The sequence below is a fragment of the Numida meleagris genome, chromosome 6 (genome assembly GCF_002078875.1).
Source record: "Numida meleagris isolate 19003 breed g44 Domestic line chromosome 6, NumMel1.0, whole genome shotgun sequence".
In the NCBI taxonomy this organism is placed as follows: domain Eukaryota; kingdom Metazoa; phylum Chordata; class Aves; order Galliformes; family Numididae; genus Numida; species Numida meleagris.
The window spans coordinates 56,321,768-56,348,235 of record NC_034414.1 but is presented as its reverse complement, the minus strand read 5'-3'; the positions used below and the strand labels follow the sequence as shown (position 1 = coordinate 56,348,235).

Here is a 26,468-nt window from a genome sequence, read left to right as displayed (position 1 = left end):
TAGTGTTTTGCAGCTCTCTTTGCTGGGGTGAGACTTGACAGTTTTGTGCGGCTCTTCTTTCATTGTCACCACTGCCAAGGTTGGGCAGAGCTTGCAGAGTTCTCACAGCAGTGCGGTACGTCCAGCAGCACCCATTGGATTTTGGCTTTTTCTACACCTCCGGCAGCCCCTGGTTCTCCATCAGGATGTTCAGCATGCCATGTCTTGTGGTGGCATGCATGCATCCTCAGAGTGACGCCAACACCAGCCCTGGGAGGCAACGCTGGGGCTGCCTGTCTCCTGTGCCCATGAGGGGGGACGTCCGCAGCCCGATGAGCTGCCTCCGAACACAGGGAACAAAGCTGAGCCATCTGCCGCAGCTTCTTTCAAGAGGCTCCTGTGTATCTAAGCTAACAATGCCGCGTTTCTTCAAAGGCTAAAATCTTGCTTGCATGCTCAGAGAAAGCACTTGCAAAGCTCTGCATAATGGTGCCATATGGTGGATCTCGCCGTAACAATCTTGTCTATTTTCTGCCAGCAACTAGACTTTCCACCAGATGGGTAAATGACTGATGTCCTTTATATCTGCTTAACACTCCTTGTCACTCTGAGGCTTTTAATGAAGCGCTGTGTGTGGTGGTGTGCCTCGGCCCCTTGGGACGTCCGCTTCATGGCTGGGTGGAGGGCTGAGCAGCTCAGGCAGGGAAGGTCAGTGCAAGTGTGGGCAGTACCCAGCAGGGCCCAGGACCCCTGGGGTGTGTTTGGAGGGGATTGAGGGGGTGGGAAGAACAGGGCACCTTTGTGCATGCGCTTTCCATCGCTGTTCTTGGATGAGGCTTTGTAACTAGCTTCCACGTTGAGTTAGCCACTGCTGTGTCTTATCTCTCCTCCTCATAGCCTCGTAGGGCAGGTTGCAGTGGTGTCATTGTCCTGGCAGTACTATGGTGGCTCCTCAGACCAGAGTTTTACTTGCCTCGGAGCACTAGGTACCACCTCTTGCAGGAATTACACCTCTCTCCCACCCTGCATCTCTGTGGGTGGAGGGAGGGCTGATAGAAGATGCTGCCTTGGCCATCCCTGGAGACTAGTGCTCCCAAACACCTGGGCTTTTAGGAAATTCCAGCAACTGGTCCCCAGCCTTTTCACTTTTTGCTCATTTTTAGCAATGCAGAAGAAATTTGTGCAGCCTCTGCATCCTGCCCATGATGTGCAGCAGCCCGTTTTCAGACATAGCCTATAAAACCAGAGCACATATCCTTCCCCGGGTCCCTCCTCCCTGCTTCTAGCAGCCAGCAGGTTTCAGAGACTTGTGGATATGACATCAGGAGGCGCGTGGCTGCACAGTGTCCCCAGCCCCCTGGGACACGTCGGGTGGTTGATGCCGTGGGGTATTTGTGACTGCCATCACAGGGATCTCCGGAGGGTTGACTGACGTGGTCTCTATGAGATTTTTGTCTCCCCTCCCACGATGTGGAGATGCACTGCATCGCTCTCTACCATTTTGTGAAGTGTTGCAAACTTGGGAGACTGGGGAACAAAGCAAAAGTTGCTTGGTGTACAATATTTTTCAAAGCATTTGCATTCTGCTGCACTCATGGCAACTGATGCGTTTCATCAGAGGTGACAGAGCTGCTCTTTGGGTGCGGCAGCATCCCTGGGCACAGAGATTAACTCTGCATTGCCTTTGAAATGCTTCAAGATGAGGGATTTGTCTGTGGCTGAATGATGTTGTGTGCTTGGCTGAGATGTTCTGGGTGTAGTTTTATTGCTTCTTTCAGTGGAACTTGTGTATGTTCTCTTTGTATTGAAGCTGGGCTCTGGCACAGCTTGAGAAATAGTGCCTGTATGAGCCTATGAATACATCTTGAGTAGAAATAGCGTGGAGGTAAAATGCTTTCACAAGTGTTGTGCCTTCCCTCCTTTGTAGCAGAGGGCTACAAAGATGAATAGGGACCTGGAGCGTCTCCCTTCCGAGGAAAGGCTGAGAGACCTGGGGCTGTTCAGCCTGAAGAGGAGACTGAGAGGATCTCATCGCTGTTTATAAATATCTAAAGGGTGGGAGTCAAGTGGATGGGAAAAAACTTTCCTGTGTGAGTGACGGAGACCTGAAACAGGTTACTCAGAGAGGTCGTGGAGTCTCCTTCTCTGGAGGTGTTCAAAGCCCACCTGACCTTTCCTGTGCAGCCTGCTATAGGGAACTGCATGAGTAGGGGTTGGACTGGATGATCTCCAGAGGTCCCTTCCAGCCTCTGAGATTCTGTGATTCTGTGAATTCATCACTAGGTTTTACTCAGGAACTTCAGTAATGTGCTTTTCCCCCAGTTTCTAATCCAGTAAGGAGAATGCATGAGGTTTTTTGGCCTTGCAAAACAACACGGCTTTTAAGGAACAGCTGAGGGATCAACTGCAAGACAGGGCTTTGCATTTCATGCTCGCAGGTCAGCTGTCCTTTTCCACTGCCTTTTCGCTCTGCTAGGAGCTTCGGGATCTTGAGAACCACTCCACAGTGCTGAAGCCATCTTCCATTACATCTTCCAGCACTGTGGCAGAGCAGGCCGGGCCGCGGGGCCTCCTGAGGACACCCGCTGGCTCTCGGGGCCTCGTGCATGATGCCTTTGGGTGCAACACCTACCTGTGTTTTGGCACGTTAGCATCTGCTACGGGCACTGTGCACCTCCTCAGCGAGGAAATAAGGATTTTCTGCCCACACATGCCTTATGCACTTGAACAAAGTAGTCCACCAAGGACTGCTGTGTTCTAACTGAAGCATCCGTTAATTGCAGTGTCTGTTACAGCTACAAACCAGCATGGGGGCTCACCTGGCTCTGAAGGCCTCGCTGTTCCCAAGCAGTAACATTACGAAGTAGCTGTGTTACAGCACAACATGAACCTAGCTGAAGGCAGAGCGTGAATAAGAAAGCCCTTTGTCTCAATGAGAAGCACAGCTGAAGTGGAAAAATTATATGGTCTACCTGCTAAGTGCTTTCCTCTTTGCACTTCATAAAAGAGGAGGCCACATCACTGGGAAATGCCTGGATAGCTCGTTTGGTAATGCTTCAGTGATGTTAACTGGGGCATTTTGGGTTTCAGCTTGCACCAGCGCCCCACAGGAATCACCACAGACGTGCTGGCCTAGTTGGTCAGGCATCTGCTCCAGCCCAGTTCTGCTCCCCCCCACTCACACTGTGGTGTTGCAAGAGTCACAGGCAGGACTGAGCTCTGTGTGGATTTTACTTTGTTGCCAACCTCAGGGGGAAGCCATAGGAAAGCTGTCCGTGCTGCTGTGGTATCTGCTGAAAGCAGGATCTCTGCCTTCCTTGGTGTACAGCCATGGCCAAGATCAGATTGTGCCTTTGAGGCTTTCCAACATGTGAAATAATACCTATATTTGAGAGGTTTAGCTTCCCTGAAAACATCTAAAACCAAGTGGTTTTAACAGCCGTCTTTCCATTTGGTTCCTTGCAAGCAAAGCTTTGCAGGGAAGGCAAACAGCACATCAGCAATGCGGAGTGGAGCAACATTTCTTTCCTATGAAGCACCCCAGGCTTGGCTTGGAGCTTAACTTACAAAAGATATTGGTTAAGCAAGAGAAAAGTGAGTAGGTTTGTTGTTAGGTTGTGATTTGAAGCTCATCCACATACCTGCGGAGAAGCTCAGAGGGACAATGGTGGGAGGGGGAGCTCACGTAACACCCAGTCGTGGCACAGAGGCCACCAGCCCATCACAGGTCTGTTTGCATGAGCCCAGAGGAGCCCAGGGGTGCAGTGGCAGGAAGGAACTTGCATATCCCCATGCCAGCAATCGTAGAGACCGGGATCTAGGAGCAGCCACTGGGCAGGCCAGGTGTCTGAGCTGGACTGCTGATGTGATCCAGCTTGTACAGATGTATCTATATACATGTGCATTCATTCATTTATTTGTTTGTTTATGTGATCTCTAAGACACAGATATGCAAGGAGCCTATTTTCACCTTACATTGCCAGTCAGCATCTGACTGTGGCTGAGTCCTGCTTTCCTCAGCTGCACCCTTCGGGCCCTGTGTGCAGAGCAGTAAATATCGGTGAGCTTTCGGGCTCGAGGTAGAGTGGGGCTCTGCAGCTGTTAATTCCCTTCCAACCCCTTTTTGATGCCCTTCCTTGGGCTGAGGGAGACCTGGAGTAGTTCAGCCCCAGACAAACCATGCGCAGTTCTCTGAGCACCCTGATCAAGCCGCAGATGTCTCTGGTCATTGCAGAGGTGTTGGACCAGATGGCCTTTAAAGATCCCTTCCAACTCTAGGAGTTCTATGATTCTATGGTAAGTGAGCATCCATTTTGGGCACGGGACATTCGAAGCCACGGTTGATCCACTGGTTTGCCTTCACAGATGTCAGCAACAGAAGGGGTATCTAAAAAGTGATTGAAAAAGGAGCTGCTGCTTTGTGTCCAGAAACAGGCAGGAAATCCACATCTGAAACTTCTTTGTTATTTATTTGTCAACACCATTCTTCATTATGGTATGAGCTGCACCAGCTGAAGGGCAGTCGTGTCCAGCTGAGGTTAGCTTCGTTTAATCCATTTTAGCAATCTCAGTGACAAACAATGAGCCAATACATCTTGTTTTGTTGCTTTCAGGGTTTAGGTCCAATTGTGTGGAAAAAGCTCCCTGGCCATCCACCTGCAGGGCTTTAGATCTGGGAGTGCCCGTCTGGGTAAAACTGCTTAGATCAACACAGTCCTTGCTTTAGGGTGCTTTGCACAATAATTCAGGCTGCAGAAGTGTTTAATTAAAATGGGAGAAAGGTTTTCCAGATGATGTCGGTGAAAAGGTCATGGAAGGCTGAGCTCAGTAAATAAAAGCTATGTATTTATGTGGTTACACATGACTACAAAATGATGGAGAAACCTACATTGATGCTTCTGTTTTAAAATGCACCAGTGTTGGAATGTGAGCACCTTTAAAATCTGAACTTACTTTAGGCTATTAAAGTAGTTGATTAGATGAAATAACATTAAAGCAGTCTGCCTCAGTTAGGTGTCTGAACTGATGGGAGCGCTAAGTGGCTGCAGTAGTTCATCAAAGGGCTAAATCGGTTATCGATGGCCATAATCTTTCCTGCAGGAGAGGAGAGGATTATATATTTTATTTATGTCTGTCCAATGTGTTCAGGTCAGTAACTGGAGGCTGCAAAGCAGGATGGATTGGGGTCTCTCCTTTCTAATCTAGGACTCAAAATTAAATGTGGGAGGAGGCCTTGTTGCTGCTCGTTGCCTTGCTGTAGGCGATTTCCTTTCTTCAAAGCATTCATTAAATGATAAAGGCAAAATGAATATGGATCTTCTGTCTGTTATGCTTATTCATTAATAAAAATAAACAGTTGATTTTCGGTCGTGGTCTGTAGTTCCAGGTGCCAGTCGCCATGAATGAATTGAAAATGTGTATGATAACAGTGGCTGGGGTCAGCCTGTCTGGGGGCTGGTTTAAGTTCTTGGAGCACCGTGGCTGGAAAAATGTGTGCTAGAGAGGTGGTATTTTTATTACTTGTATTAAAAATGAAAGACCTCCATGCTTTAAATAAAAAGCTAAGCTAAATCTGCCTATGTTGAGAGTTGTAATTGCTTAAAGAAACGTTAGAGAGACGGAGGCGGCACAGCAGGATGCATTACCTTCAGACTGTGTTTGAAGGTGAGGTTTTGTTTGCATACAGCTGTCGTGGCTGCTGATTAATACATCTGTTTCTTGAAGAAAACAACTGAATAAGAAAATTTGCTGTGTGCCAGTGTAAATCACAGCCAGGAGCAGCAGTGAGTGCAGCAGCCTCCCGGCGAGGCAGCACGTTCATTCGGAGGAAGAAGATTAGATGAGGTATGGGAGGAAAAATGCTGATTGCTGTTTCCCTTGACACTGCAACATTCTTGGATAAATCACATTGATGAACTTGGAGAAGAATGCCTGGAAGAGGGTGAAAAAGCGATATGACCCCTGAGAAAGGAAGCCGACGCAGACTTCAACAGGCAATTTTTTAGTTTTTTTATTTCCCATGCTGTACCAGTTAGCACCAAAAGTTCCACTTGTTTCTTTTTTTCTCTCTGTTTTTGTTGTTATTGTTATTTTTTAGGCAATCTTGGATCTCTCTGTGTATATTTGAGGATAGAGATCTTGGCTGTGTCCTTTCATCCCACTGGTGTCCTTGCATCCTTACACAGAAGCTTCCAATCTCAGTGCACCCCTCCATCAGGAGTTCATTCACTTGTTGTTTGTTATGTTGTTCTTTTATTGGTCTATATATGCATATATATGTATGCATGTACATATGTATGTATGCATATTTGTATATATCAACCCCAAACAAACCAGCAGCCTTTTCATGAATTTTTATTTCAACTATGACACGAAATAACCTCCTTTCTCCCCCCGTCTTCCCCACGTGTTGCAGTTACACAATTAACAACCATGAAAGGTACATTAGACTGATGATAAATTTTTCACCTTGTTTCCTACCACCTCTGAAAATATTCCGGGAGTGGCAAACCCTCTCGGGTTATTTAATTGCCTGTTATTTAATCTCTCCTCCCTACTTTTTGCAGAATTTTTTGGATGTGGAGTTTATGGACTGTAAAGGAAAACCCAGTGGTGGTTGCGCGGTCCTCTCTGACGTAGCAGATGGTGCATGCAGCATTGTGTCCCGTCTCTGCCACCCCATGGTGCAGGGAACAGTGAAGGAGAGGAATGCGGGTGCTTCAGTCTCTAGCTCTGCAATTTCACGCCTGGGCTGTCCTGCCTAACCTTAGCATTCAAACCACTCTTTATATATATCTCCTGTGCTCCAGCGTGACCTAAAGCCATTCCGCCCTGCTGCCCCCCGCTCTGCTGACCTCGTGTCACGGAGCTGGCAGCCCCAGACACCTCGCTTCCTGCAACTTCCCCAGTGAAAGCCCGATGGGTCTCAGCCCTTGGAAGATGCTCATTAAAATTTGCAGCATGGCTTAAGTGTCTGCAACAGCCTGGGGCTGCACTTTGATGCCCTGTCCACTTGGAGGGTTAGCTAGTTATTTCAGCAGCAGTGCCTCGCTTTGCTCTGATCTGGGTTTGCATTTAAGTGGTGCTCAGAGACTGCACTGACTGCAAACCAGAGAGGCTGTGGAGTCTCCCACCTTGAAGATAGTCCAAAGCCATGTGGACATGGTACTGAGCAACAGCTCAGTGTCCCTGCGTGAGCAGGGCATTGGAACAGGTGGACCCAGATCTCCCTTCTCACCCCAGACAGCTTGAAACCTCACAGCTTCTTGAGTCCCTGCACCACTCAGCAGGACTCATTTTTGGTATTTGCTTCCCAGCCCTGATACTTCCATCCACAGATGCATCCTTATGGCCTGGGCTCCCTATACTGCCCAATTGCTGGCTTGGCAATGTCAGGACCATGGGCACCTCTCCTCTTAGCACCACTGTGCAACCTCCAAGGGAAAGGTGGAGGGAGGGATGAAAACTCCAGTTTGGTCCATATGTACCTAAGGTAGCTTTAGGAGAACAGCGTGGAACTGCTTTTGCCAGGCATTCATGTTGTGCACAGAGAGAGGAGGAGGTTTGCTTGGTGCGAGAAGGGAACCCTGAGCCGTCAGCAATGCAAGCAGCGTGGTTGTATTTTACATCCTAGAAATAGCATAAACTAGCATAAACTCAGATTCACATCTCCCCTATGAGGATTTTTTGTTGTTGTTGTTTTTTAAATCATATTCAAATGAAGATTTAATGTGGAAACATGTTTCCTGATCTGAAGGTTAAGAGTTTAACCGTACGGGATAAATATTTAAAAGCAGCGTATCTCTTTCCAGTAAAAACACTCTGGGCAGAGACTTCCTTTTAGTAGCAAAATGAGGCTGTTATTTTACGTGCCTTTGACCTGATGCCAAATGAATCTTTAAAATAGCAATGTTGGCAGCACCGGCTGTGGGAGACAGCCAGGTGCATAGGGGCAGAGCTGGTAGAGGCGAAGAGGTGAAAGAGGTGGATGGGGATGGATGCTAACCCCAGGCTGTCTTCTTCGACTGCTGCCAACCTCACGTGCTGGAGTTGCAGTGTGTGGCTTGCAAATGGCCAATAAAATTAATTGCCGGTTAGAATCACCTAATTATTGAGTTCATGATTATTAATTGAAGGTGTATATGGGTTTGAGGTTGTGCCCAGCTACTCAGCAGTGCAGTTGCAAATAATTTTCTCTGTCTAGAGTCAGTATGGTTGCCTGTGAACAACAGGAAAATGGTTGGGTTTTGTATCCTCTGTTGGTCATTTGGAATCTAAAGGATGGTTTCTGAGCAGCCTGCATGGGGCCAAGGAGTCCTGAAATACTCATCCGTGAGCACAGCGATGCTTCAAACCCAGTGAGGTTGGGGGTGGGTGCAGGGATTCCCATGCATATCCTAGCAGCAGAGATCTCATTTTTCATGGTTAAGTCGTCGTTACAGCTCAGAATAACAGTTATTAGTCACTGTGTGATTATGAGGGGTTTTGTATTCGCTGCTTGCCACTTATTATTTATTTAAACACCTCTCCCAGGCATCCTTCAAGACACCATTAGGTAGGTGTTTCTGAGGGTGCAGGGCTGTGATAACTTGTGAGATTACTGTTAGAGCTTGGGCACAATGGAACATACTGTGCGAGGCTCAGCAGCATTTCTGCACCTTATTTGGATGTGTTTGCACATTGTCATATGCCAGCACCTTAAAAGTTCTTCTGCTTTATGCCTTCTTATTACTGCTGAAGCTTTAGCTCACTTTATATTTTCTCTTGGTTAATAAATCTTCATGTTTGCACAAGTCTTATTTTTAGGGTTTGGGTATTTTAAACGTTTCAATGAACATTTTTCTGAGCCCCTCAGCACAGCTGTGCCTGGGGTTCAGGTGGCAGGGAGGCTGCATTGGGTCACACAGAGGTGGATATCCATCACGGAACCCTCATCTTCTCTCACCTGCCCCAGCATCCTTTTCCAAAGAGTTGTGTTTGAACAGGATAAATTGCAGCTGGGTGTTTCCCTTGTAAGGGCATCTTGTGAGCCTGCTTCCAGAGCTCCCCATGCATCAGCTGGGCTCGGTGGGGGGATGCCTGCTCGAGCACTGGTTTGAAGGGTCAGTTGACATGGAAGAGAAAGTCAAGGCAGAGGCGAAGCTCCTCCATGCATATATAACCAATGAAGCTCCATCATGCCTTTCCTTTTGAGGAGCAATTTACTGGGAAGTGAAATCGTTACCTGCAGTGGGTGTATAGGTAAAGCTGCAGCTACCCTCCTCTCTGAGACGCTCAGGATGTGGTGTGTCATGATGTTTGGGTTACAAGATAGCTGAAGGCTCCCTTCCTCAAATACTGGATGCAACATAAGCTTTAATTAAATGAGCTGGATTTCTTCATGGCCTGTGGGCTTGCTCATGCAGGGATCGTTTCTACCCTTAGGCTTCTTGTTCAGCCTTCACCCAGCGTGGCTTTTACCTTTGGTTGGGGTACCCAAATCTACCAACACAGAGAAAATAATTAGTTTGTAAGTGTTATTATTCAAGCGGGAACAATTTAATGGGTCTCTGTTTGGCTTCTTTTTTTTTTTTAATTGTTTTTTAGTTGCTGGAATTAAGTGTGTAATTTTAATGGGGATCCTCTTAGTTAAATCCACAGACTGGGTGGGATGAGTTGGCTGCAGGCAACGGCATGGCTCTCCTGTGACCTTGTGCAGCATCCCCAGTGCTCCCGCCGCCGCGCCAGCACCCCTCCAGCAAAAAGCTTGTCATCGATGGGGGTGGCTTTCAGAGACATCCACGGCTGTAGGATCAATGTTGGCTTTAGAAATGAGCCTCGCAGCCCTGCCTGAATGCTTTATTTAGTTTGTTCTCTGATAAAAGCTCTGACCTACATCTAGCACCAGGAAGCAACGAGGCTTTGATAATACTCGGGCATCCCAGCGGAGGGCACGCTGCTAACTGAGGCCTCAAAGTCAAAAATGGATGTGCCCTTTAAAATAGAATCACATAAACCAAGAAGATCTCAGTCAGTAAATGGCTTTATCTCCAGGAGGCAGTATGTAGTACATACGCACTTTGATGGATAGGGTGTATCTCTTTATGAAGTGTAGTTATTAGGAAAAAGTGCTTTTTAAAATTATTAGCAAACAAACCAAACACCAAACCACCAGGTCCCTTGGAGCTTCAGCTCTCTGTGTGAAGGTGTTACTGCTGGGCTCTTGGTGTACTGGTGTCCTTTCTGAGCTGCCGCTGCCTTAGAAGCAATTTAGGTGATGTCTGGGAGGAGTCAGGCAGAGTTTTACAGCTCCTTCCTCCCGGCAGCCGGCTGCCACCCAGGAGTCACAGAGAGGTCAGCAATCACAGGATGATAATTAGCATATTGACCTGGCAAATCAATAAGTGCAGGGCATGGGGCGATGCGGTGGGACCACCGCTGGTCTGCATCGCTCGCCTGGGGGGTTGTGTCTGTGTGATCATCATGCTGTGTACTCACGTGGCTTGTTTTTTCCTCTTGTCAGGATGAACTTGACCTCACCGACAAGCACAGAGAAGCTATGTTTGCCTTGCCGGCGGAGAAGAAGTGGCAGATCTACTGCAGCAAGAAAAAAGTAAGAGACATGTCTGCATGCTACCACAGCCGAGCGCTTCTATTCCTTGTACCAGGGAGGGAGGGGATGTGGAAGGAGAAGCAAAAACTCTTTGTGCTCTTTGTGCAAAGAAGCATTTGGGGCATCACAAAAACCTGTCTGTTCTCTGAGGCGGTCCTGGGAAAGTGAGGTGGCCAGCAAGGTCCTCAGGCCCACATCTCCAAAATGCAGAACCCTTCCTGCTAAGCCCTCTTGGATATGAGCTGGATCTTTGCAAGGCACTTGGTTTCCCTGCAATTTCCCCAAGTCCAAAGCTGGGGACGGGCTGACCCCTGCAAGCATTGTGTTCTCTCAAGGTCTAGGCTTCCTGCACCCCAATAGCATTTTTTCCCCTGTATAGCAAAGATTTTTGCCCCTGTATTTTTGCAAAGCACTCCATACCCTGTGGGATGCAGAACCCCCAACTGACTGTGTTGGGATTCATTTCTTTCCCTGTGTTGCCCAAAGCAGAGATCCTGCAGGACTTACGGGACTGGGGAGAAATGGGACAAAAAGTCCTTGCAGTACTTAAAAGGAGCTTATAATTAGGAGGGAGACCAGCTTTTGACATAGACTGATAGTGATAGGACAAGTGGAAATGGTTTTAAACTAAAAGAGGGGGGATTCAGATTAGATGTTAGGGGGAAATTTTTCACTCAGATGGAGGTGAGGCCCTGGCATGGCTGCCCAGAGCTGTGGGTGCCCCATCCCTGGCCAGGTTAGACAGGGCCCTGGGCCTGATCTGGTGCCTAATTTAGAGGGTGGAAAACCTGCCTACACCCGGAGGATTGGAGCTAGATGTTCTTGAAGGTCCTTTCCATCCCAGGCCATTCTATGATTCTATGAAAAATGTTAAATTTCAGAAACCAATCGAAGCATGTTAAGGACAAAGTGATGCCAGGAGCTCAGCTTTGCAGCATCATCTCTCAGTGGGGGCAAATGCCCATCATTCCCAAATTTGCTGCTGCATCCCACAGCCTTTCCACTTTGCTGCAGAAGTTGGCTCTGAAATGCTCATGGTGGCCTGGCCGTGCTCACATGGCGCTTGCTGCTGTTAATGCCTGTTTTCTTCTGCTCTGGCAATGGCACCAGATTTTCTGGCCTCATTTCAGGCCAAGAGACGGCTTACCTTGCTCATGTAGGATTAAGTTTTAAGCCTCTCATAAATACCCCTGAAATCCATGTATTATTGTTATACAGAGGCCTGGCATACCCAAGATTTAAATTGGAGAGGAGAAGATGTTAACAAATTACAGGCACTGTTCCTAATCAAGAAGAAAATGAGCAGAAGATGCTCACTTGTCACTGCCTCTAGGATAAAAGTAGCCATAGTCCAGTGTGTCTGGATAATCAGAGGCAATAGGAACTTTAATCAAGCAGTGCCATGTAATTATGGAGATTACGTGCTATCTAAACTCCCAGGTCGGGTTTAGGAGGGTCTGATGTTCCCCCATTCCAGCACTCACACAGGCACTGCGATGCTTTTTGAAAATGGTGCTAAAGAAAGTCACTGCTCCCTGGTGGGTGTGAAGGAAAGAGCTGCAGAAGTGCCCTGTGCCATCCTCCAGAGCGTTGCCCTGCTCGAGAAACAATCTGGGCAACCTGCAGGGCATATGCAGGTGGTGTGCTGGTGGCTGGTTTGCAAGGCAGACAAGTGCTTTTGTCCTGCTTTTTAATTAAAAATGAACAAAACTGTATCAGCAGAGCCGTCAGCAGGTGGGGAGCGCAGGGAGCCAGGAATCAGGTGTGTTGGAGAACGTTTCCCTGTGCATGGCATGCCCTAGGCGGTCCTGCTCCCGTGTGATGGATGTGGCTCGAGGACAACAGAAACATTTGTGGCTGTCACAGCAGCTTACAGAAATCATACTTGTGTACCTCTTTGTTTTTATCTGGCTATACCTGCAGGGTAGCTTGTAATATCTGGCACTGGGAGTCGGACTTCTCCAACTGAGTGTTATTACTGGGATTGGGCAACAGTGCTGCAGCTGGAGATAAGGCTGGGGTCCTACCTAGCTGCCTTGGCCACAGCCCCAATGGCTGTGACTTGGGAAATTCAGCACACACTGAAATATTTTGGCCGGTCCATGGTTAATGGCAGGTCGTTGCTTGAAATGCATGAGAACTTGTAACACCTGTTGGGTCCTGGGGGGAGTTGGCAAAGGCTGACATCAGTCGTAGGCAGTTGAGTGACTTGCCAAGGGTCCAGAATTTTCCCCTGAGCAGTTTTTGCTTGTTCCTCCACTTCCAGTTTTGGCTCCCATTAGAAGGAAGCTGAAGAGTTCAGCTGGACTTTGAGTCAGAAAGACCCACGTTGGGCTGCCCAAGGTCCCATCCCTGGGATCACAGAATCATAGAGTGGCTTGGTTTGGAAGGGACCTTAAATGTTCCACCTCCCTGCCATGTGCTCCCTGCCAACCACTAAATCAGATGCTAGATCAGGCTGCCCAGAACCCCATCCAGCCTGGCCCTGAACACCTCCAGGGATGTGTCACCCACAGCTCTCTGGGCAGCAGTGCCAGGGCCTCACCGCTCTCTGATGCTCTAGGTGCAGAGAGAGAAAAAGCAGCTTGTGATCAAGGCTGGCCAGTCTGGAGGCAGCCACTCAGGCAGGAGCTGAAGTCTGCATTAAATCCGCACTCAAATCAGGAGGGAGGATTTAAAGAGTACTAGACCCCCTTTGAAGTTGTCAGCTCTTTCTTCAGCCGAGATAAAGCAAGGAAACGTGAAAGTGGAGGTGCCTTAACAGCGGGATGAGGTCTGATTTTAGAAGTGGTATTTCTGGATGATGACTCGTTTCATACCTCACCTCGAAGCATTTTATTCCCTGCTGGTCCCGCTCTCCAGGAGAGGATATTGCTCGGAAGCACAGGGAGGAAGCCGGAGGGTTTCCAGGTTTAACGTTTCTTTGGCTGTGGGTTTGAGGCAGTGAAAACAAAGAGGGACTCAGGATGGCCTTTCTCAAGCAGAGAGAGGCCAGGCTCCAAAGGGAGCTAATAAATAACACTTTGCTCTTACTCTGCAGCGCCTCTTCCTTGCAGGAGGGTTGGCTCCTGCCAGCCCCAGCGTAACGTCATGCTGCTGGAGGAAGTCACTGGGTCATCCTTAAGATCCTCGGCATAAATGTAGATTCGGGGGTATTCAGACAGAAGCTCATCATAAATAGGTGCACTGAAGGGCTTGGTAGCTAAAATCAGTTTAAAAATACACAGGTTATGGCTCTGGCCTCTCCCTTTCATTTAAGCCTAGCTCTCCGCTCTTGTTGAGCATCTGTAGAACCCAAGCAGAGGTTGTACAGGGATGACAAATGACCTGTGAGGATGACAAATGATGCTGCATGCTTTGAGCCTGTGCTGAAAAGCTGTTAGCGTGGTGGTGCTGGGTGCATCGCTCCTTTCAGTACAAAGCTGTCCTCGGGCAAGCAAGAGTTACCTTTACATCTGACATTTCCTCAGCTGTCAGATGTAACATCAGGGTCCCTTTGCGTTAGGAAAGGCAACAGTGGTGTGTTTGCAGGGAGAACGGGGAGAAAACGTGATAAATAGGGAAGTGAGTGATGACTCTCCAATGATATTGTTTTTCCCAACCAGATGGCCTCTTTCCTGTCTGACTGTGCCTTCCACCCGCCCCTCCAGAGAGCTCTGCTTTCCAGCTTTCTGCTCCACGTGCATCTTTGTCCTGGAGCTTGACCACGGGGCTTGCGTTGATATCTATTTCCTCCATTTAAAACCATTTTCCTTTTTTTTTTTTTTTTTAAATTTATTTTCATTTTTGCTGCAGTAGCTAAGAGCAAAATCTGACAGAGAGGAAGAGGAAAAAAATAGCCCTGCACTTTGCCTGCTCAGCCACCTGGGTTGAATGAGAAGTGCTGCAGCCAGGCGATACCTGCAGTTGTGGCTGCAGCAGGTGGAACACCATTTCAGGTGTAATTCTCCTGGCTGGTGTTTCTCCCCTCCCCTCTGAACAGCTGAGAACGTGGCTGTGTGTACATGGCTGGGGGTATTTCTCAATAGGAAATGTTTATAGTTTTTATCTTTTCAAGGTAATTCCCTTTTTAGTTCCAATCACAACACACTTTTGTTAAAGCGAGCGTTTTCTCTGCCTCCAGCCAAAAAGTGCATCTGTTAGCAATCTTTTTGGATTTTAAACTGAAGCTTTTTAAACAATGAACCATCTGACTACGAAAGGCATCTGGTCATGCTATCTTTGCTTATTGTTAGCATAATTTTTAAACCCTGGGAAAAGCGTACAAGGGCCTGTGTGCATTTGTAGAGGAGAGAGTATAGGAAGCATTAAGGAAAAACTGCGTAGCCTGTGGTATTACGGGATGGTTCAGATCTGAGACAGCAACTTTGGGAGTTTCATATCAAATAACAGCCCTTCTCAGCAGCTGTGAGGCTGGCAGGGTCACTCCGCGAGCATTTGGCAGAGCATAGGGAAATGACATTATTTGCCTTATTTATTTTTTTGGTGTACGGATGCCACTGCTTGTGCACACCTGGCAAGGGTTCATCCATGTTGGCAGAGCTGTGCTGGCTTGAAACTGCAAACCTGGCAGCTTAAACCTATTTGTGCTACTGCCTGCTTCTTTTTCAACCTTGCAAACAGCACCCAGGTTGATCATCCTGGACTGCTCCTGTCTTAGCCTTGGAGATGCCAAAACTGGGTGGGCTGTTGGTGGCACTGAGCTTTACCTTGCTCTCCTTTGGAGCTTGCGTAAAAACAAACGCATTGGCTTCCATTTTTGCATCTGGAGCAAGGTTTTTAGACGGAAGATTCAGCCCTGGTGAGTCTGGCAGCTGTATTACCATGCAGAATTCCAGGTCAAACAGAGGCTACCTGCTTTCCCAGACACCTGATGATCTGGCTCCTGCCCCTTTTGGATTTCTTCTTAACCCTTCTGGTGGTTGTCTTGTTGGGAAGTCCTCCTGGGGCAAGCCAGCTCAGCAGCTTGTCACAAGAGGGAGGTGACTACCAGAGTTACTAGTGGTCAGCTCTCGGGGGTTGGCATGGAGCTGGCTATCATGAGCCAGCCTTTGGCTTCTGGCTTGGATTCACCTCAAAGGACTTAACTCAGTTTGCTGGGTTCAGATCAGCCCTCACTTTGGTGCTCCTTAAGGAGCCAGCAAGCAAAAGAAACGCATTTGAAGGTTTCCCCAAAAGCCTTGGGCTTGTCCAATGTGTCCTTGCCCAACAAGCTGGTAGTGATGGTTTGTAACGCAGAGAAGTGTTGGGCAGGCTGCAGATCTGGGCTTTGGGAGTTTTTGCTTCTCCTAAGGCAGTTGGGCTTGCTGGTGGCTGTTCTTAGCCATGCCATGCACAGAGCTGCCCTGATGGGTGTTCAGACCCATACATGGGGAAAGGAGGAAGGAAAACATAGTGACCACACTGGGTTCCTGCTGCTTCCTTCCTTCCCCACTGACTTCCTACCTGCTCCCACCACTTTCCCCTCCCTGGCCAAGCTTCCCAATGAGAGAGGGAGGAGAAGTCTTTGGTGCCTAGGGGAAGAAATTGAGAGACGCTTCTGTCCCTGGTTCCCATGGGGTGGGATGTGATGGACCATCCTGGAGAGCTGAAGTTGTTACATCCCACATGCCCCCAAAACCCTGCCTGGGTGAATTCACCCTGTCAAACCTTGAGTGCACGGAAAGCTTCCTCCCTCATCCTGCCTTCGAGCAAAGCCATGTGAGTCACTTCCCTCTGGGCTCCTCGCTTTGTCAGGAGGCTCCTTTATTGCCACCAAGTGCACTGAAGGACACTTATCAGTGTGCTGTAGACCATTAGCCACAATAATTACCACTGCGCAGCATCCTGCAGTGAGCCAAAGGAAGCCCCTGCCCTGATCTTTGGCTGCTTTATTGTGCTTTCCCCTTTTGCATGGGAGGCTGCCTTCCAACGAGCCTGCCCGGCTGCTCATGTGAATTAATGAGGTTCTGCCACACTTAATTGAGAGCACTCTTTAAATTGGGGGTTACAGGGAGGAAATGCAAGAGCCCAAGGGAGCTGAGCAAAAGGAAATATTTATAATGCAGCAAGTTAATTATAAATGAGCAGTTTAGCCAATTTTGTTGTTCGGCCTCCTCCCCACCCCCCGGAGACCTTGGTGTTTTGTGCTCCACCGCTTCCTTTCAGTTCAAAGGCAGCAGCAGGTCTGTGCCCATGCTGGGGCTGCAGTCACCTCATGGTGCCATGCTGTGCTGTGGTGGGATCCCATCCCCTTCCCAGGGCTTGGTGCTGCTGATGGAACCTTTAGTTATACCTCCAGGAGGGAACAGGAACTGATCCCATTGTGAGCAGCATTCAAGGCACATGTGTGCACTCCGGCTGCACCATCCCCTGGGACAAAGTGAGCCTGCCAACCTCTAAAGAGAGGAAGGAAGCTGGCACAATGGAAATCTTTACCCATAGGCTTTGCAGGGTTGGTGCTGAGCCTTCCCGCAGCAGGACAGCTTGGAGGGGTGGGCTGGCAGATGTGCATGGGCTTGCAGCATCCCTGGCCCCCTTCCCTCTTCTTAATTGCCTTGGGCACACGTACATGTTCTCTCCTATGTCTGGTTCACGCAGACGGTGCTGCATGCAGCTGTGTGCATGGGGAGGTGCTGGGGGCTCACTCCCTGCATCCTGTAGCAGCTGTGTCAAAGCTGGCAGGGTTTTGTGGTCCCAGCCTGGTGCCTGTGTTCCCATGCAGCGTCTCAAGGCAGGTTTGGAGCAGTGAGCTGGACGTCTCCTAATGGTTTGTACCCATTAGCAGATCCAGGTGAGCTGAGAAACCAGAAGGAGCTTTGGGGTTTGTTCCTTTCTCCTGCACTATGCAGCAAGGTGTGGGGTCCTACAGCAGCATTTGGGGACACCAAATAGGGGATGGGCAGAGGCAAGCTGCCCTTTGGCTGCAGACAGAGCACAAGGGATGCTCTGTGGGTTCCCCCAGCTGTGTGGGGGAGTTTGTAGTATGACTTTTTGTCTTTCTGTTAGACCTGTAGACATAAATTACACCCGTCTCTCAGCACCCAAGTGCGTTCCCCATGGTCTTGAGCAGCTGCAGTATAACTGCAACTTCCCGATAGCCTGGCGTGCTGATTACAGGACTGCAACAGGCACTGCTCTGCCAAATCCCACAGTGGGAAGCCCTGATCACAGGCAGCTGCAGGCAGCTGAGGACTGACGCACTTAGGGCATCCTTCCTGCCTGGAGAGGGCTCGGAGGTGGGAACAGTCCCTGCCCCACAGCCATCTCTTCACACAGCCAGTTGAGATGACCATCCTGAATGTGGCCAAAAGTGCAGCAGGATTGGCAGCCAGATGGGTTATTTAGGGACAGTTGTTTCAGCTGGTCTGTTTGACGAAGGACAGCAAGAGGTCTCCGGTCTCACCTCTGCTGCTCCGTTCTCTTACCTTCTACTCAAGGCAAATAGGGGAAAGCAGAGAGAAGCCCATGCCTCCCTTTTTCCCTGTCTGTGAAAAGACCAGAGCATACCTCTCCTTCCCCTTCAGAGTCAGTGTTTCTCACTCAACCAGCAGATGAGCATTTCTCGTGTTGGCAGCAGTGTTTGGACAAGATGGGAATCATTTTCTTCTCTACTGGGTTTGGGCACCATGCTGGTCCCCACAATGGCTGGGGATGTGATGGCAGGTGACATGTCCTGTGGGATTTTATGGGGATTTTGGGGCACTTGTATCTGGCAAAAACTTGTTGGCAAAGCACAGATCTTAATGGTTCTCTCAGTGGCACAGAGGCAGGCTCTGGGACCTCCTGCAGGTTTATTAGGCTTGGCACCAGCCAGTGGGTAGGACACATTTTTTGGTTGTTTCTCTAACATCTTTCGGAAAAAAAAATTCTGCTGATTCCCATTTGGATTAAAAAAAAAAAGTTGAGAGAAGGTGAATCAAGTTTTTCATTCAAAACTTGGGTTCTTGGCAGGAGAAGGAAGGGCGAGCAGCCCAAACTAATAAAGCAGAGGGCACGGAGGCGTAGATACAGTCCTCGTGTTCAGAAAAGCCTTTTCATTTGCTTTAAACTTGACCAAGACTGTGGATAAGCAGCTTCTCTCGCCCTTGGCACACTGGGGGAGATGCCTGAGGGGCTGCCACCTGCTCACTCCTCAACTTCTCCTCTCCCCATCCCATAGCCATGCACAGCAAAGGCTCACAAATTCTCTATTTTGTCCTCTTGGCAAGCTGTACCTTGAGAAGTTTGGATGCACAAACATTTCCCATTTAAGCCTCTTGAACAAGAATAAATATTTTGGACTCTGCCCTGTTGACTTGCAGAAATGAACTGGACTATCGGTAGTCGTCTGCACGCACGGATGTGGGAGCAGAAGAGTGCCTTGTCCAGTTCCTTCCCTAGCAAGGAATTGCAGTGTGGGTTAACCCTCACAAACACCTCAAGCTCCATCTTAAAGTTAGGGATGGATTGCTTCTTCTGGTCCAACCTGAAGGAGATTTATTTTTTTATCCTTTTTCTTCTTTCGGTAGAAATTTAGGGAAAATACAGTGGGGAAAAGAGTTGGTCTTGAACTGTTCCTTCAGAGTATCTGGACGTGCGGTGATATTTATCTGAGCATGGCTCAGCAGTCTGTTGGTGATGTCCTGCAAGAATATGGCAGACCCTGAAAACCTCTGGTGGGTCTCACCAGGTGCAGAGCATTGTAACTGGGATGACCAAGTGACGCTCTGCATCAGTCATTGTCATAGATCATGGGCTCAGGGGAGCGTCCTTTGACAGGGGACATTGCCATGTGCTTGTTCCCTCCTAATAACTAATGAACCCCCAGGGGAGTTGGCCGTTTTGTGCTGAGAGATTCCCTTATTGGTATGTCACAGCCCTCCTCCAAGAGTGGAGCCTTGTTCCTGTCACATTTTTGAGGCCTTCATAGCTTGTAAAAACTCTTCTTTTTTCCCCTAGCGCTCATTTATTGAGGCTGTACAGCCAAAACTTCAAGGGCACTGTGGAGTTAGCACAAGAGAAATCTGAGTGGAAGGTTTCCAGACTGATGCAGCATCACTGGGGCAGAGCTTAGTCACAGACAAATGCCATAACATAGATTGTATATAGAAAGTGCATGTTCAATAGATCAGGTAATGTTCTGGAACTGTCAGTGGTGAGTTCAGAATACAGAAAATTGAGCCTATATTGATATCAAGTAATGTGAGAGCATGGGGGAATGTTATAGATGGTTGGCTGTAAAGGGCAGGAGACATTAATGCCATTTTTTTCTGATCCACTCTTTGTCTCGCTTTTCCCCACTCTCTGCAGGACCAGGAAGAAAATAAAGGGGCCACTAGCTGGCCGGACTTTTACATCGATCAGCTGAACTCTATGGCTGCTGTGAGTATTTCTGCAATGCTGTAGCACTGATGGCAATGATTTAAGCCAGGAGAAATGCAGGGAGAGGTTTTGTTGTTCATTGGATGCAGCTCTGGAGAAAAATGTTCCCCAAGACACAGGGGTCTTTCTTCTAGCTCCAAGCCAGGAGGCTGCAAGACTGAGGGCAAACAGGGATTTTCAGGCTGGCTCTTAAGGAAGCTGTCTGATCGTTCAGCTGTTGCAAGGAAAGTGGAATCCCTGCTACCGCCCTGTTCCCTTCTGAACTGGGTGGTGGTTGTTTTGCTGGGTGAAAATGAAGTAGTGCTGTGGGAAATACAGTTCCTGTAAGGCAAGGCTGCACTGGGAGACCTGGGAGATGCCCCAGTGACCCTAAATATGAATACAAGATCCTGTCCCATTTGGACTGCAGGGCATCCGTGCAGCCCCCCACCTCCACGGGTGCACATGGCATGCACAATTACCAGGGAAGGCTAAAAGACCCCACCTCTCTCACCCCCACCCCAATTTCGCACCTTCCCCCTATGGCTTCCCTGTTAGCATTGCCTTAGCCCGCTGCATCCTCCTGGCCCCGTAAGTGTCTCCGCTTTCCATCTTTCAGAGCTGGTTTCAGGTCCTAGCTCTACCTCCAGCACTGCAGTTTGGCACGCTGGGGTGGCTGGTGGTCCCTCTGCTTGTGCCTGCACCTCGTTTCAACTTCACAGCTTTCCTTTTGCAGAGGAGATCGCTGATCGCTTTGGAAAAAGAAGATGAGGAGGAGAGAAATAAAACAATAGAAAGTTTGAAGACTGCACTGAGGACGAAACCAATGAGGCAATTCTCTTCATTTCCTTGCTTTATTGCTCTGGTTATAGCTTTTGATTTGTGGTCTCTGGCAGAGGAGCTTTAGAATAGAAATAGAAATGGGACTAGTGAAGGATGGGGAGGAGACTTGGGACACGAGGGCTCTGAAATTGCATTTGCCTTTTTGAATCACTTCTTGTCATTTTGCTCCTTTTCTTCGGTCTTTTTAATGACAGAGAACCATCAGCACCTTCACATCTGTTCAGAGAAATCAGGCCACTTTTTTTTTTTTTCCTCACATTTGCTCTTGTTCTGTTTGGAACAAAATATAAAAATGCCTTCCAGAATTTTTCCAAAAAATCCAGTTTTTGTTGGTCATCCAGGCCCTTCGTTTCAAGTTCAAATTCCCGTGCACTTTTTAAAGGAATGGAATCATATGAATCTTCAGACATTTGTGAAATGCAAGAAAAAAATGTTGCTAGGAGGTTGATGGGGAGGATGAAGAAAGGGTGGGACTTGTTCTACTTGCCTTTAGTTTTTCCTAAATTGAATTTCTCCAGGGTCTATATGTACACAACTAAAACATCTTTTAGATGCCTCAGGTTGAATTCTAATGGAAAAGTGTTTCGTTGTAATTGCACTGCCCATTGTGGTTATAGAAGACACAGCTCTTGTTTGCAAATGCAGTACACTCCATTTCCATGTCTCTTTTGCAATGGTTCTGGTGGTGGTAATTGGCAAGGAGCTCCCAGGGCTGGCAGTGAGCACCTGATTTCCATGAAGCCTAGCACTTGTGGGTGCTGGCTCCTGCCATTCCCAGGTGGTACTCGGCCTCCTTGTAGTCTGCAGTGAAACTTTCAAGAGTGCTTAAAAGTGCTTTGTGAGTCCATCACACTGAAATCATGGGTTGATGGTCAGACTAGATGACTTGACCGGTCTTTTCAACCTTAATAACTCTGTGAAATTCAGAGGGATGCAGCAGGCTATGTAGAAAACTTTGCCTGCTGGACATATTTTGGCTTTCAGGGAAGTGAACAACAAATTTCTTATTGACTTTCCTGGAATAAGATTGGCCTTTCAAGCAGAGAAATCGGTTTTCAGTCAGACTGCAATAACCCCCTTTGTTGCTGCACATGAACACTAGTGGTTGTAAATTAAACTCATCCCAGTGCTGGGATGTTTTTTGGCTCATTGCTGTGCAAGCCCACTCCTTTTACCAAAACAGAACGTAGCCAGCCACAGTGGCATCGGGCAAGGAGGCATTTTTGGAAACGTGTGTGTGGTGAAGGAGGGTGAGTTATGTCTGCATGCTTTGTTGAGTCTGCCTTGGGCACAGCATGCATTTGCAGTCTGCTTGCTATTTAGCAGCATTAGAGGTTATCACCAAAATCTGAAGTCTCTGCTTAAAAATGTGTGAGGTGTGCACAGCTGAGGAGGATGTGGATGGAGAGGCAGCAGGAGGCAGAAGGTCTGGCAGGCATCGAGGGCATGGGCTTGGCTGACATTGGGGTTTTTGTGGGTTGGCTGCAGCTGGTGAGAAGAAAACTACACTGCTGGGAAGCTTCTTTGCATCCTGTCCGAAACTGGTCCTAAAGGAGCCTGATATAAATGTCAGGTTGGGGATGGGGGAGGCTTTGCAGCAGCGTGGCTGCATTGTGGCAAGTTCCTCACCTCCGATTAGAAGGATGGCATTTGGCAACCCTGTCACTGTGCTTTGGGCTGTAGGAGTCCTGCAGGCTTTCTGCTATCCAAAGACCATTGCAGGAAAACATACAGAAAGGCATTCTGGATTTACAAGAACAGACAAGTCAGCCCTATTGGTGAGTTAAGCAGTCGTTTAGCATTTGATTTTAAAACGTCCCTCTTCCTGACAGGTTTGTAACCCGATTCATCGACCTGGATGGCTTGTCATGTATTCTGAACTTTCTCAAAAGCATGGACTATGAGACAGCAGAGTCTCGAATACATACCTCGCTCATTGGATGTATAAAAGCACTAATGAACAACTCCCTGGGCCGGGCTCACGTCCTGGCCCATTCGGAGAGCATTAACGTAATCGCTCAGAGTCTGAGCACGGAGAATATTAAGACAAAGGTGGCAGTGCTGGAAATCATGGGCGCCGTGTGCCTGGTTCCCGGCGGCCACAAAAAGGTACTGGAGGCTATGCTGCACTACCAGAAATACGCCAGCGAACGGACTCGTTTTCAGGTGGGTGCCTCTCAGCTCACTTCTTCATTCCTGAAATTTGGATCTGGGTCTGGGCAAACCATCACCCGGTGCTGGGGGAAGAGGGGGCCTCCCTAGAGAGCCTAAATCAGCATTCTTGTCCTTTCCTTCTCCTGGGTGTCCAAATACCACGTATGCATGATTTGTTATGGCCATGTGGGATTTTGATACTCTGGGAATTACCCCAGACCACTGCCATATCTGATGAGAGCCACAGCTGAGCAAAGAGTGGGAAAACAGTTATTTAAGGCAGTTCCCCCCAGGAATGCTTGCTTTTGTAGAGTCGTCAGGAGTGAAACTCTGTAAAGCTGCAGTACATCTGGATGGGCAGGTGTTTGCAGGTACAGGTTCTGGATGGGCTGTGCTACATCAAGCAGCAGCTGTTGGTCCAGAAAGCATCAGCAGTGGACTGCTGTGGGGCCTTTGGGACCACCAGGAGTAGATCGTGCAGGCCCTGGGCTGTTAACTTACACTGCACATTTGACAGACGCTGATCAATGACCTGGACAAGAGCACAGGACGGTATCGGGATGAAGTAAGCCTCAAGACAGCGATCATGTCCTTCATCAACGCAGTCCTGAGCCAGGGTGCAGGCGTGGTGAGCTCTGGGGCTTTTGCACAGGGTGGTCTTTTGGTGGGCTGGGGGTTTTCAAGAAGCTTTTTGAGGAAGTGCACATTTCTATTTTGACCCTACAACTGTCCCTCACAGGAAAGCCTGGATTTCAGACTCCACCTGAGATACGAATTTCTTATGCTCGGGATCCAGCCAGTCATTGACAAACTAAGAGAGCACGAAAACTCAACCCTAGACCGGTGAGTGGTGACACACAGCCTGCTGTTTTTTCTTTTTTTTTTTCCCTTTCCTTACGTGCATGATTTCTGGTTTTTGGACTTGGCCTTTGGGGAAAGCCACATGGATCTGGACTGTAGATCTGGCTCCTCTTTAGGAAACGCTTTGGTATCACCAAAGAGAGAGGAGGAAGAACCCCATCTCCACTGCACTCCTGCATGGAGTTGAGCTGGGAAAGATGTGCCACCCTGGTGGGAAGCTGTCGGTCCTTCTCTTCCGGGAGGCTCCTTGGAAAGGCTGTAATTACTTTGCCTTCTGTCTTTCTGAATTGGTTTTTCAAGCTGGCAAGAGTGAAGGCAAACATGTGGAGCTCTGGGAGCTGTAGACTGCAGTTCTCATTGGTGTTTCAAGTCCCACTTGTCTCTGGACCACTGCCTGCTAGCGAGCTGTTCTGGAAGCTGTTCCAAACTGGCTGCCTTTTATTTATTGTTATGCTCATATCCACTTTTAATAGGCTTTTTCCTTTCTTTCCTCAGGCATTTAGATTTTTTTGAAATGCTTAGAAATGAAGATGAACTGGAATTTGCCAAAAGATTTGAGCTGGTGAGTGTGAACGTTACTGGTGTGGAGACTGGCACTTGATGTTACAGTTCCTATTATAAAGGCACCTTTGTAGGCTGGAACAAAATTCTGGCTTTTGGATCAAATTTGGTGGCTATAAATCTGCCTCCTGTTGCCCTGCTCATTGCCTCCTGTCTCTTCTCTCCTGGCTGCGGACCAGTGGTGTTCGACCTTCACTGGGCTCTTGTGACTTTTCTTCACACTGGGATGGGATGGCTTGTAGGGTTGGTTGCTCGCTTTGATCCGGAGGCCAGACCACACTCTGCTCTCTTCTGCAGGTTCACATAGACACCAAAAGTGCAACTCAGATGTTTGAGCTGACGAGGAAGAGGCTGACTCACACAGAGGCATACCCGCACTTTATGTCCATCCTACACCACTGTCTCCAAATGCCTTGTGAGTACTGTGGGAGGGGCAAAAACATGCACTGCCAGGGGCTTCCCATGCCCAGGGGGCAGCTACATCCCTGCCGCTTCTCCCAGCCTCTCCCCTTCCTCCTATCCAGATAAAAGAAGCGGCAACACCGTCCAGTACTGGCTGCTGCTGGACAGGATCATACAGCAAATCGTCATTCAGAGTGACAAAGGGCAGGACCCTGATGCCACTCCCCTGGAAAACTTCAATATAAAAAATGTTGTCCGAATGTAAGTGCTCATCCTCCGTTCTTTGGGTTTGCTGCATGAATTCGGCTGCTCAAGAGGGATAGCGGGGCAGGGCAGCAAGGTTTGGGAATCATCCCTGGCGGAGTTGGATCATCTAGACCTACTCAACAAGACGTGCATTTGAATTAAGCTCAACCACTGTGCCCTCAGTGAGCTATTCCCCTCGACTGTCACTGTCACTCTGCCTTACTCATCACTCACTGCTCTCACAGTGATGTTTCTGCTCCCTGGCTGGACAAGCCGCAGTCCCTGGAGGGGAGCAGAGCATGCCAGTGTGCAAAACCCTGCAGCCAGGAGCTGTGGGGAGGCAGAGTTAAGGTGTCTGAAATACCAGCATGGGAACTGCACCCTACACAGCCCCAGCTCCTCCGCACAGTGTTTCTCTGTCATGCTTTTTACCGGCGATGTTTGCTGACCGTATGAGGGTTGTCTCACAGCGCTGCTTGTCTCCTCCTTTTAGGTTAGTCAACGAAAATGAAGTTAAACAGTGGAAAGAGCAAGCGGAAAAAATGCGGAAAGGTGAGTGATGGAAAAACGAAAGGCGTTTAAGCTGAGCGTGCACAGTAAGCTAGGCAGATAGCATTTGCGTATTGCACGGAATGGGCTCTGTGTGAGTTGCTGAGTTTGTATTATGCTATGGGGCTTACCGAAGAAGTGGGTTCTCATTTCTCCATGGGGTCTGCAGCACAGAGGCAGCCTCGGTCAGGGTATGGCACATGTTCCCTTCCCTCAGCTGCGTGTGAGGAGAGTGTGCATCGTGGGTTTCATAACCCTGCACGCTGCTGTTTGCCAGACTGGAGTGTTCATCACCCAAAAATAGATTCACGGGCTGGTGTGGGGGGCTATTTCAGAGCACACCGAGCTTCAGCAGAAGCTGGAGAAGAAGGAGCGGGAGTGTGACGCGAAGGCCCAGGAGAAGGAAGAAATGATGCAGACGCTGAACAAGATGAAGGAGAAGCTGGAGAAGGAGTCCAGCGAGCACAAACAGGTCAAGCAGCAGGTGGCTGATCTCACGGCGCAGCTCCACGAGATGAGCAAGGTGAGGCCCCAGACCTCTTCCCATTGATCCCTCATCCCAAATCCCCCAAAGCTGCTGAGGAGTGATTTCAGGAGGCCAAGCTGCACAGGGGGCTGAGAAAGGTGCTTGTTTGTAGGGCCACCAAGATGTCCATCCCTGGGGATGGGGCTATCTCACCTCTTTGTCTGCATTTGACCTCAGTCAAGATTGCTAAAGCCTTTGTGTACTTCCTTTGCTGATTAAATTTTGGCCAAAAACAAAGGCATTTTTTGGACGGTGCCCTCCCTCTGTGTGACCAGTCCCTCCTCTCTTTCTCTCTCAGAGGGCGATCTGTGCTGCCGGCCCTGGAGGACCTCCTTTGCTGCCAGGAGCTCCTGGTGGCCCTTTACCTTCTCCAGCTCCAGGATCTCTCCTTCCCCCCCCACCTCCACCCCCACCCCCAGGGGGCTGTCCCCCACC

The 26,468-nt window shown here is 48.7% G+C and overlaps 1 protein-coding gene across 1 annotated transcript in view; it reads left to right on the top strand.

The window, feature by feature from the left end:
• Window positions 1–26,468, top strand: part of DAAM1 (dishevelled associated activator of morphogenesis 1) — an 83,927-nt gene that overhangs the window by 34,697 nt on the left and 22,762 nt on the right. The window contains exons 4-15 of the mRNA XM_021401964.1: window positions 10,481–10,570; window positions 19,841–19,912; window positions 20,628–20,722; window positions 22,567–22,900; window positions 23,406–23,516; window positions 23,628–23,731; window positions 24,245–24,311; window positions 24,608–24,725; window positions 24,835–24,973; window positions 25,452–25,510; window positions 25,843–26,030; window positions 26,332–26,468. The exon at window positions 26,332–26,468 is cut by the window's right edge and continues 202 nt beyond it. Coding sequence (XP_021257639.1) covers window positions 10,481–10,570; window positions 19,841–19,912; window positions 20,628–20,722; window positions 22,567–22,900; window positions 23,406–23,516; window positions 23,628–23,731; window positions 24,245–24,311; window positions 24,608–24,725; window positions 24,835–24,973; window positions 25,452–25,510; window positions 25,843–26,030; window positions 26,332–26,468 — 1,514 coding nt within the window. The remainder of the gene's footprint in view (window positions 1–10,480; window positions 10,571–19,840; window positions 19,913–20,627; window positions 20,723–22,566; window positions 22,901–23,405; window positions 23,517–23,627; window positions 23,732–24,244; window positions 24,312–24,607; window positions 24,726–24,834; window positions 24,974–25,451; window positions 25,511–25,842; window positions 26,031–26,331) is intronic.